At 40.1% G+C, this 11,734-nt stretch overlaps 2 protein-coding genes across 4 annotated transcripts in view; one reads left to right on the top strand and one right to left on the bottom strand.

Moving 5' to 3' along the window:
• The first annotated feature begins 139 nt into the window (after positions 1–139).
• LOC103151725 (kelch domain-containing protein 1-like) lies at positions 140–7,047 on the top strand. Of its 3 annotated transcripts, XR_001664743.1 has the most exons (14): positions 140–504; positions 1,601–1,671; positions 1,890–2,007; positions 2,426–2,538; positions 3,294–3,384; positions 3,474–3,572; positions 4,113–4,187; positions 4,598–4,656; positions 4,748–4,860; positions 4,954–5,026; positions 5,333–5,417; positions 5,897–5,976; positions 6,215–6,351; positions 6,718–6,809. XR_001664743.1 is itself a non-coding variant. In XM_007571924.2 (13 exons), the coding sequence occupies exons 1-13, from the start codon at positions 370–372 to the stop codon at positions 6,845–6,847; spliced, it is 1,242 nt and encodes a 413-aa protein (XP_007571986.1). In that variant the 5' UTR covers positions 144–369; the 3' UTR covers positions 6,848–7,047. The 3 variants fall into 3 exon arrangements, 2 of the variants coding, with proteins under 2 accessions (XP_007571986.1, XP_007571995.1); XM_007571924.2 differs by lacking the exon at positions 6,215–6,351 and having other exon boundaries at positions 144–504; positions 6,718–7,047; XM_007571933.2 differs by lacking the exon at positions 6,215–6,351 and having other exon boundaries at positions 147–471; positions 6,718–7,047.
• Positions 7,048–7,128: 81 nt separating this feature from the next.
• LOC103151717 (LIM and SH3 domain protein 1-like) overlaps positions 7,129–11,734 on the bottom strand; it is an 8,602-nt gene continuing 3,996 nt past the window's right edge. Inside the window, exons 4-7 of the mRNA XM_007571912.2 lie at positions 9,884–9,991; positions 8,926–8,995; positions 8,754–8,842; positions 7,129–7,567 (exon numbers count right to left, since the gene is read on the bottom strand). Of these exons, the coding sequence (XP_007571974.1) occupies positions 7,394–7,567; positions 8,754–8,842; positions 8,926–8,995; positions 9,884–9,991 (441 nt within the window). The 3' untranslated portion in view covers positions 7,129–7,393. The remainder of the gene's footprint in view (positions 7,568–8,753; positions 8,843–8,925; positions 8,996–9,883; positions 9,992–11,734) is intronic.

An 11,734-nucleotide genomic window follows, 5' to 3' on the forward strand; every position in this document is an offset into this window, starting at 1 on the left:
CCGAGAGCGAATTGGTAGGCGTCAGCAACACAATAAAGAGCTTTACATTTTAGGGATTCTTTCTCATTTAGTTCAGGTCTACTACTCCCCCTGCGCGCGGCGTGGTTTCGCCTGCAGAGGTGAGCTTGCATTAAATATCTCCCTAATGGGAGGAGTATAAAACAGGAGAGCGAGCCTGAAAAACACGTTTTAGCCAAATTCTTCAACACCGTCAGCTGTTCCCCTCTCAGCCGCAGGCGGCCAACAGCCTGCCGGTGTCTCGCTAAGCCTTTAATTTCAGCTTTAAATCCTCTCCACTGACAGCGGTTTTTACTTTGTTTTTAACTGAGCGTATTGGACGGTGAACCAGCGCCGAGTCCGCGTCTGGGGATGGATTCAGCCCGGAGGGAGGCTGCTGTGAAGCGGCTGGAGAGGAGCAGCCACACGGCGTTCATACACAGCAACACTCTGTATGTGTGGGGAGGTTACCAGGTGAGAAAAGGCGGATGTTGGCTACCTGTGCAGGTAGGAGGAAGGGACTGTAAATGTGTCTCTGTATTATTATTTTTTTATTTTTTTGCCGAATATTCAGGAGTGTGAAACGTCTTGTTTTTGGGGGATACTTTGAATTAAAATGTTGCGCATTTTTTGGGGACTAAGTAATGTAGATTACTTGCTTCCAACTGAACTTTGATACCCGATTACATGCTGTTGTTCATTTTGTTTGCAAGAAGTATCTTATCTGCGCTGCACACCTGTCTCATGCGTCCCCGTACTACTGTATTTATGGAGCAGGGATGTCCAAGTCCATTCCTCAAGGGCAACTTCTAGAATCAACTCTTCTCCAACACACCTGAATCAAATGGATGACTTGTTGCCAGGCCTCTGAAATGCTGCTGAGGGAATTCAGCCATTTGGTTCAGGTGTGTCGAATAGATGCACTTAAAAGGTGCGGGGTAGCAGGACGAGACTTAAGCTTCGCAGATGTACAGAATATTGTTTTAGTCTTTGCTGCTCTCTTTTAACTGTATGTTTTGTAGCTGTATATTATTTTTACTTTATGCACTATTGAAATTTATTGTAGTCCAGCAATTTTCAGAAGATTAATTGAATGAAATCACATCAAGGTGACCCTTTAGGTCAGAAGTTAGGAGTTTTAAAGTGCTTTACGTTCACGACACGTTTGGAGCGTTGGTAAAAAGTAAAAGCATGCTTTAACTAAAACTTAGATTTTTTTTTCATATACACAAGTATTTCACATTGTGGTCTATAAGACTATTAGAAGGTATATTAGACATAAGATTTGCACGTGAGAAGGAGATGATCTGAAAAAAGATTAAAAGTATCTCTAAATGACACAGAAATGATCGCTGAAACTAGTGCAAGTTGAAAGCTGAAATTCACACCAAACTTGTGATCCTTTGACACTGAAACTAGTGAAAAGTGTGAGAATAGATGAATGATGCATATCTTGCACATTATAAACATTAGTGTCAAAATATCCTTGAAGCTATACCGGAACCACTGCGCGCTCAAGTCTTGCGTCCTCTTTGCGACTTTTTGTAGAAGATGAAAGGAACATTGAGGTCTGTCTGACTGGCTTTGCTTTGTTTCCTTGCAGGTAGTTGCTGGACAGGATGTTGTGTTGCCCAGTAGTGAGATATGCCTCTGTGATCTGGACAGTGGGAAGTGGTGAGAAACAAGGCCATATTGAAGCCGTGTCATTTTGACCTTAAAGTTAGGAATGCAAACTGGGGGGTTTCTTTCCTGCTTCAGAGATGGAAAAAGTTGTTTTGTAGAATCTGTAAAAAAGACAGACTGCAGTCAGTTTTGTTAAAACTGTAACCTTCCCTTGGCAATGACTACTTTAACCCCCCATTCCCCCCTTCTTTTTTGTTGGGGTGAAATAGGGAGTGTAAGGAGATCACTGGAGAGAGTCCCACAGGCTTATCTGGTTTCTGTGGCTCCAATATTAACAGCACTCTCTACATTTTTGGAGGATGCGACTCTGACGGATATTCCAACCAGGTGAGGAGCTCGGACATCAAACTGTGAATGTCTCCCATTTGCAGGTAAAAAAACAAAAACAAAACGCATAAAATCCATAGAAGTCACGAAAATCCAGAGAGGTTTCCGATTGCTAGAAATGGTGTCCGACCAACTGTAGCTTCTATATCCAGTCGGCAAAGTTTCATAATGATGTTTGAAAAAGCTGGAGGAAGTTTGCCTTGTGGGTTTTTACAAGTTCTGTGTGTTTGGTTAAGAAATGCGGTGATTTCAGTCTCATACCAGACTGTGTTGACACTGCAGATTAGACGCCGACTGGGGCCAGAGCTTTTGGTCAAATGGACTTGAGGCCCTGAACTGACAATAAGAGATGAAATTAGTTGTAAAATTTAGAGCCAAGTATTTGACTTGGAGCAATGCGGTCCGTTTCTGTTCGCAGATGTTCAGCGTGGATGTCGCTCAGCCATGCTTCTCCTGGACAAGAGTCGCCGACACTAAGGGAGTGACGCCCTCGCCCCGTGACAATCACTCCTGCTGGGTGCACAGAGGCAGGTCAGTTCAGCCTGCAGCAACTCCACTCCATCAACCCCAACCCTACCCCTACCCTGTCTTTAGTATATAAAGAATAGACACGTATATATAAATAAATATGAGTATTACTAAACATAAACTTCAGTAATGAAAGTAAAAAAAAAAAAAGCTGAAACCAGTCATATGCTGCTTCATTACATTTTTTTTTCCTGTTGCAGCTTGCAGCCAATAAAGGCAAGAAAATGTCACCCAATCTATGAAAGTCTCCTTATACTACTGAGCAAATACTTTCAGGTTTTTGATTGATTGATTTTATTTAGTTTGTTTTTCCTTCCACTCAACTTTCCAAGTTGTCAATAAATGTCATGCGTGTGCGTGTGCGTGTGTGTGTGTGTGTGTGTGTGTGTGTAACACTGATGTATTAAAAACTTTCATCAGTCTTATGCAGTATTCTATTTTTTTTCTGAGGATAAATTTTGGACCTTCATTAGCTATAAGCTCTACTCCTCATAAATAAAATCTAAAAAGAAAATGTATTGCTTTGTGTGCAGGGAATCTGTTCACATTTTGAGCCACCCTATTTTTCCAGACATCAAAGCTTACTAAGGGGAATGTGCAATTGGTGACATGAGCGCCACCAGTTTCTCAAACTCCACCATTGTTTTTATGTTTTACCATTTTTACATTCTATTAAGGGATGAATTAAACTGCTAAAATGCCGTTTTCAGTTGTTTCTTTCAGTATTCCATGTTGATTGTAGCTTATGGTTCTTGCAGACTGATCTACTTTGGGGGATATGGCTGTAAGACCGTAGCAGAGGCTCAGAACACATCATCGTCAAGCTTCATCGTAGAAGAGATGTCCTGGGTAAACACCCAGCCTGGCAAAGTTCAACATTTTGTTGCTTTGGATGATTTTTCTTAAACAAGATGCCCACTTCTCTCACCTCTTCCAAGGCAATGATCGGAAACACTTTGTTTCGGTGCTGGGGATGGAACAACGAGGTCTGCGTCTTTGACACGCGGTCCTCTACGTGGAGCGCACCCGTGACTCAGGTGAGGTGGAATATGGTGGATGGTTAAAATTTTTTTATTTTGTCTGATTTACCAGAAGTTGAAATTTAAATCTGGCTCTTAAAGTCGTCTTTTGTGTACGTGTGTGTGGTGTATGGAGGATCACATTTATTTTATTTTTTTGTGGAGAACTTGGGATTTTTTTTTTTTTTCTTTTTCATGGAACAAATTTGAACTTTGCACAGCACTCTCAACAAAAGAGACTAATCTTCTAAAGAAAGAGACAAAAGCTAAAAATAAAAACATAATTTTTTTTTTTTTTTACTTTTACCCTTCAGAGATTGGGAGTCTGTGTGGATCCCTTATTGAAAATATTCCCTTCTCCCCTCTGCTGACTATATAAATTTATGACCCGTTCCGTACCTTCAAAATCGATGCACCCTGATTATGTTGTATTAATCAACTTCTGACAGAATTATATACATGTTCTGTCAGAGCAGCTCCTCTGACGGCTCCTTATTGCCGCCTGTCTGGTGTCTGAATGTTAACAAGAAGATTTTTTTGTTTTTTAATCTCATCCAGGGTCCTGCTCCTTCTCCCAGAGGCTGCCATGCCAGCTCCATACTGGGAAACAAAGGTTACATCACTGGTGGAGTGGTGAGTTTTTCGAGCAACTGGAAAACTCAGCTGAAGCAATCTTCTCATCGCAGCAGACATTCTTTAGCAAATCCTTCTAGGAAAAACTTTCATGCCACAACAAGTTATGATATTCAAGATAGCTTTGTATGGGATTAGACTTCCCTCTTGGTAGTGACGGTTTGGGTAAAGCCCTTTCCTGTTTCAGTAGCTCTTTCCTGTTGTGACGGGACAGTGGGCCCCATCCACGAAATGCAGATCCTGTGATAAATGGTTCTCCTCTGAGCTTGTGTCTTGCCCTGTCACCTCTAGAAACTCTGAGACAAATTAAAACTTGACTCGATCACCTTTAACCAAACCTAGACCCCACTGAAGTTCCTGTTTAGTGTTCAATGGCCCACAAAAATGATATACTGTCCTTTTGTTTGCAGGAAACGGAAGAGTTGGACATTTTCTGCTTGGACCTCGAGACCTGGACTTGGAGTAGATTGTAAATATCTTCTTGCTCATATGTGCCTCTTTATGAAATGCTTGGCTTATAATTTTACTGTCTTTTTTTTTTTCTGTTCTGATTTACTCAGTGACAGCTTGCCTTGTGTTTCACCCTTGGGGCGCTTCATGCACACCATGAACTCTGTGTCGGACCAAACTCTGTTTGTATACGGTGGCCTCGGCATGGACGGGAAAACCCTGAGTAAGTCTGACCAACTTGAGGACTGTGAAGTTTGTCTCCTTCTGACTGAGTTTCATGTTAACTGCAAAACACTGTTTATGTAACCACTTCCAGATGATGCCTGGCTGTTTAACACACAGAAGGGAGAGTGGACAAAGGTGAAGCATCCACACGAAGATAAGCCCAGGTAACTGACCTGTTTGCTTCAAAAGATTTCTTGAACAGTTGCAGTTCTGTAGAATTAGCACTTTGGATCCTGATCTCTTAATCAGTTGGGAGGGAAAATGCTCCCAAATTCCAGAATCCAAAATTTAGCTGACCAGGGATACTGCCAAAGAGCTAATGGCTGAAAAGGTATAAAATAGTTCATCTGCCATGAATGATGGTTCATTCAGGTTCATTCAGATGGTTGTCAGGTTCTTTCACTTTTTATCGACCATTTTCCAAAGACTTTCAGCTAAAGATTGTTTTTTTCTTTCTTTTGTTTTTCCAGGGTTTGTCACACTGCTTGCCTGGGAAGTGACGGTGATGTTGTCGTCTTTGGTGGAAACAGTGACTTCTGCGTCCTCGTGGACTCTGTATGTGAAAAGACAATCAATCCAACTCCCAACCTTATTTCTCCTGTTTCATATGGAAACCGTATCCTACCCTTTACACACAGCATCAACAGGCCGCAGCAAACGGCCAATGTGCCTTTTAAACCTAATGGGAGCCAGAGATCAAAGCAGTTGCATAATTCACTTTAAGTGGTTTAATGCTTCAGATGATGAACCACGTTGCTGTTTGATTTTCACATCTTTAATAATGCATGTGTAAACTAGGCAGTCTCAGTTGTATTAAGTGACACACATGTTCTAAAGTGAAAAACATAACCATGGTTTGGTCTGCTGAGCTTTGTATACCTTCTCTTTTGAGTCATGCCTCACACATAGGATGTGATTTTATTTTTATTTATTATTATTTTTATTCTTTTGTCCCTAGCTGCTCAGACAGTTCTTAACCTTTTCCAATGCTTAATGTCTAATGAGGCATTAACGCGTCAACCTTTTTTTTCCAGGTGTCGGTCATGAGAGCCCCAAAGCAACATCACTGCAGGGACGTTTTAATCTTCCAGACGCAGCCGTATTCTCTCTGCAGGTATCGCAAACCCTTACTTAAAAAGCCCAGTTATAAAATCCCAGCCTGGCCTGGATATGAAATAGAAATTTAACAAAACCTATATAAAGACTACGTTTAAAAAAAAAATAATTTATGCAAGTCTAATCTGAATACATCCATGTCTTAATGTTGTAAATTTAAGAAATGCATATTTAACTCAAGTCGAATGAAGGAGGCGTTCTTTTTCTGTAAAATTTTCTGTCCTTTTTATATGTAGAATCATCATTTATTTCAAGCTTCCTGTGCTAACGTGTCATGAAACCATTTAATCCAGAGATGAGCGGAGAGAACCTGGTCTCGTCTCTGAAGTTGCTGTCAAAAGCTTTAGTTTTCAGAACTTTTCAGGCTACATAGGTATTTATTTCATGAAAAGTACTTCTCATTTAAGGGATAAAATGTGAATCGAATTAGTTTATAACAGTATAAATGTATATGGCATTTTCTGAGAAAAATATTTTAAAACATGTTTGCTTGCAGATGAGTTCTCTCACATATTTATTGTTTACAATGAATGTTAAGTTAATCTTTATCGTCAGGCCGTTAAACCCCAGGAATTGAGCTCTTTGTTTGCCTGTCTTGAAATTTCTTTTAAAAAAAAAGTTGCTTCTTAAAAATGACTTAATTTCTTTTTTCACAATTAGCCGTTTGTTTCACAGCTTAAGCAAAGTGGACTATCCTGAGCACATCTAGGATTTAATTGATAGACTTTCTTTGTTCCAGGTTGTGTGAAGATCTAATCAGCAGAAACTCTGAGCTCTTCAGGCTCGACTTGTTGCCGTCGAAGCTACATAAAAAAATCAGCAGAAGAGCTGCATGTTTGTCCGCCATGAAGCTGATGCCGACAGCGTGAAGGACTGTTTTTACAACACTACCTCTGTCCCCGCTACATTTTTTTATTTTTTTGATGACTTTATGATGGTGCTTTGGTTTTGTTGGGTTTTTTTTTAACTTTAAGATGATTTGTAAAAACAGCGTCTTTGTTTTTAAATGTTTGGGTAAAATTTTACTGTGACGTGTTACATTTTTTTGAATAAAGCTGCTTATATTTCGTATTTTCTTTTCCAACCTTAGAAGGCACAGAATGGCAGATGAGCAAAATTTAAGTTTTAAGCAGGAACAACAAAAAAATAAAACAAGCATTTGTATTTCAGAAATGAATGCATCATGAAGCTACAACCTGCAACCGTTAAATTGAATTTTATATTGAATTTTACTTTTTTTTTTTTTCTTTTTTTTTTATTGGGGTAGATGGCAGTTCCACTTTACTGAAAAATCCCAAAAGTCAAATTGCCTGGAAAAACAAACTCTTTAACATACAGCAGTCAGTCTAAATCCACATTACAGGAGTTTGTCCCCCTTGCTGTGTGCTTCGCCTGGTTTGCATGTATATCGTTTCTCAAATGGGTCGGACATAATTGGCCGGCAGCATTCCCCTCTTCCCGGTGCGCTGGTTGCATCCAAACATCCAGCCCTCGTCGATTGGCTCGACGTCTGAGACCAGATCGCCTTCCTGCAGAGAAACTTCATCCGCCTCTGCTGCCACGTAGCTGTACAAGGCCTGGTAACGCTTCTGAATGAGAGAAGGGAAGGGGTTGGGTGGAATATACATGATGTGCAACATTAAACCTGAGTTGAAATGGACTGATTTGCATTTGATTTCCCTACCTACTGGAGAAAAGAGTATAGACCGTTACAGCAATGTTCATTCAGGTGTGCACACCCACAGATGTCCAAAAAATAAAGCGGATGTTTTTGCCTGACATTTCTGGGATGGATTTCTAAATGTTTTGTCCTTGAAATGTCCCTTGTCTCATTTGATCATCTTCCACATATTTACTTAAACCTCTTCATGGATTACAGCAAACTACAAAGTGGAAGTCCCATGACCCTGTTTCAGCCGTGGCTTTCTTTTTCCTAATCTTCCATAAAGGCCATATTTTTCTGAAAGGCATTACAAATGGCAAGTCAACAAATTCTCCCAGAGTTGTGGATCTCTGCAGCTCCTCCAGAGTTACCACGGGCCTCCTGGCTACTTCTCTTTCTAATCCTCTTTGAGTAACCATGGCATAATGTTGAAGCTGTGCCAGATGCAGGTGAATTGTATGCCACACTTTTCAGATTTTATTGTTAAAGTGAAAACTACATACCATTTTGACACCACATGCACAACTTTTTGGAGGCGTCTCCCGAAAATCCAAAGAAATTATATTGAACATTGTGACGAAATGAGAGAAATGCTTTTAAATGTACAAAAAGAGTCTTGCAGTCTAAAAGCACATTACACTGCTCCTTAATTCACCATAATATGTATGTATTGGCTTAATGTAGTGTTTTATCTCCAAGAACAAAGGCAGCTACAGTAAATTAAACTTTTTTCTCCAGCAACAGTCCACCTGGTGAAATTTACATTGCAGTTCTAGAGACGGAACAGCAAAGTTTTCATTTGTGACCAGAACCTAAAATCTATCATAAAAACATTGTTCCCAAATTTCATTGTAACTGTTAATAATGATCTCTTGGTACACTTTTCAACAACCCCCTCCCCCCCAAAAAAAATGTCAGCGACAAACCTGCAAACATGTTTTTGATTGCGGTGAACAAAACTTCCTACGTTACCTAAATACATAACCTAAACCAAGCTTTCAACATATGTAACAATTTAATCAAAAATCATTCATTTTTTCTTATGTGATGGCTTAAGATCAGCTGACAGCCTCCCACTCTGATTTAAACACACTCTGATGTTATTGCCTCACCCCTCCACTAGGTGGCGACACAACAGCGGGGCACATCTGTCCAGCAGGCTGGTTGAATCTTTCAGGGTTTGACGCTTGCAATTCTTGTTCTGCACAGACACAGACATTAACCATGGCCATGCTTGTTTAAAAAAATAATAATAAAGTCATAACAAACATAGAAACATCTCACCTTGTCTGTTTTCAGGAGGAGGCGCATCACTTCGAATCTTACTTTTCTCAAACTCTTCATGGTACTTTATCTGCACAAACAAAATGCACATTTAATCCACAAGAGGGCAGTAAATGCTTACGCTGAACTGTTTCCTTCTCGGCAGGTTTTGCTTTAATGTGAACAGTTCACCATTTTAGGAGATGGCAAGAAGAGCAAACATATTTGCACTGTAAATCAGGTGCCGCAGCTTCAGCCCGCAGAGAGCGTAAGGAGAATTAGGGAGAGGGGAGTTAATGCCACAGTGAAGTTCTGCAGGAGAAAGTGCAGAACAACAGTGGGAAAAAAGGAAAAGGAGAAGGAAAAAAAAAAGATTATGGCCTTTTGACATGCAGCTTAATACCCATCATTCCTATCTGTAACAAATGCTCTCATGAGAGAAAAGGGAAGTGTGTGTGTCCATGTATTTGTGTGTGTGTGTAGAGCGGCTTAGTTTATGTCCACAGCTGAGAGATTTTGACCATATAGGGCAGCTGCTCCACAGCGGACGAGGAGAAATGTCAGAAATGTGCCTTTGTGATTCTGCAGGATTGCACTCTGACTTCCTTCGCTGCCATCTGTAGGGTCCCTGCACTCTTTACATGTCAAGGTTCCACTTTTCCACGCACAGATTGCCAAAGCTCCTGATTCTTATGAGCCATTTTAAAGTTTTAATACAAAAAGCTCGCCATGAAAATGAAATCCACCAACACCGTACACTGGAAGGAGGTGACGGATGGACTGATGGACACAATTCCAGAGAATTAGACAGGAAACAAAGTCTGGAAATACACATAGGTAAACCTGGAAAGAAGCTCAAACTTAAACTCTACCTTATTTTTCAGTTCTGCTTCTTAAATCTATCATACTGGGTGGAAGTTGGCTTGATTGTGTGTTTGTGGATTAGAAAATCTGGTGTTAGAGTAAAATCTGCACTCACGTTGCTAATCTGGTCTTGCGTCTTCTTCAGTCTTTGCATCTCTGGTGTGTCGACCACCACGCTGAAGCCTTTCCCCTTGTTCTTCTCAAAGTCCTCCTTGTAAAGGGCCTGCAAACACCAATCGCCTTTCAGGTGAAAAGCTGCTTTATTTGTTGCCAAGTGTCACAAAGCTCTTTGGTGTCCCAACTACAAAATACTTTCTCCTTTAAACTGGAACATTTAAAGCATTGATTTCATCTTGTTGAAGTTTATTTCCAGCTAACATCAAGCAGGACAGTTGGTTTCTTTGACACAAAGTCGTGTGGAGTAGATACGAGCAGTTATTGTCTAACATACTGGATACACAGGCTGCACACCCACAGTTAGGTTCACAGTTCTGCATTTGCAGATCCACCTGTTCTCATAGCAAACATCTTAAAATATTTGAAAGAAAATGGAACTTGGGAAGCTAAAATACCTAGCCACAATGTTGACACATGATTGGCTGGTGCATATAAATCCAGGAGCACCATTTATTTTCCCAGGCACTGATCGACTGTAGCCCCTCAAAGTGGAAAAAGAGAACACTATATTAACTTCTGCAGTAGTAATGATGCTGTTTCCACAGTGCGATAATATTACACTAAATATATTATGGCATATTTGGTGTTTGAACCATTAAAACAGACAATTAAGCACTTTTAGAAGGGGTCTTAAGTATTTATGGATTTTAGCTAATTGCAAGCAGCTGTGGTCACTAACTTCTACAATACCATTGGTCTGCTGTACGTTTTTCTAATTTCTTAAAGAACTTTGCTTGACTGTGACATTTAGTAATTAAAAAATTGATTAAAAAACAAACATATTTTTGCTTACGTAAATTGTTATTGTGCGGGACGTAAGAGGCTTTTCAACTGAATTTTGAAAAAAAATAGTTATCCGGACTTCCTCGCCAGATATATTGTCATGTAAATTTAAGTTATTTTTCTTTTTTGACATTTCTGGATAAGTCCATCTCCTTTCAGAACAAACTGCAAGCAATTCACCTATAATTTACAAAACTTGATCTGTAACTCCAATGAAGGATTTATTGAAACAACTAAGCCTAACCGTTAGTGGTTGAAATGAACGTATTCATCGTAATGACAACAGAAGCATAACTAAATCAAATGTTTTACAATTAATGCAGAAAAAAAGCCACAGTTGAGCTGTGATTTAAGTGCCAATTTGTCGCAGTTCCCTGCGGGGGGAACATTTTACAACATTAAACAAAGTCGAAATGTTTATTTGAAACTAAATCTGAGATCCCTGCACTCTGCACACGCGCACATCCACAAAGGCACAAACACAAATGAGTCATGTTCTTGCTATGAGGAACACGCTGCTGCGAGCGAGTTCAACTGCAGAGACTTTTATGGTTATAAACAAAGACGTGAACCACTTCATCCAGAGGAAACAAGGGAGGAAAACTCTTCGGCTTTACATCTGATCCTTACAGCTTTGCAATATGAAAGCAATTACTTTAGTTGGCTGTTAGGAATTGCTTGTAACCAAAATAGATCTCCTCCTGGGATTCTTCGTGTTGTTGCAGCTGGCGTGAAAATAATAATGGCTTGAACGGGGTTTTGTGGTTTGTCCGCTCTTCCCAAAAAGCAGTCGTGAGTAAACCTCAGTGCGGGTCAGAAATACTTGTCGTGTGTGTAGTGCTAAAACACTAGTTGCCACAGTTCTTTGTTTATTCTGTGCCTCCGTTTGCAATTTAATCTAAAGCCGTTCCTGTGGTCCGGTCTTTGATCCTCTTGTTAAAGAGCTTTTTTAATCTTGCAGCAAGAAGGTTCTGGGTTCGATTCCCGGCCCTGGTCTTTCTGCATG

This window comes from Poecilia formosa, unplaced genomic scaffold (assembly GCF_000485575.1).
Source record: "Poecilia formosa unplaced genomic scaffold, Poecilia_formosa-5.1.2 Scaffold7, whole genome shotgun sequence".
NCBI lineage: Eukaryota > Metazoa > Chordata > Actinopteri > Cyprinodontiformes > Poeciliidae > Poecilia > Poecilia formosa.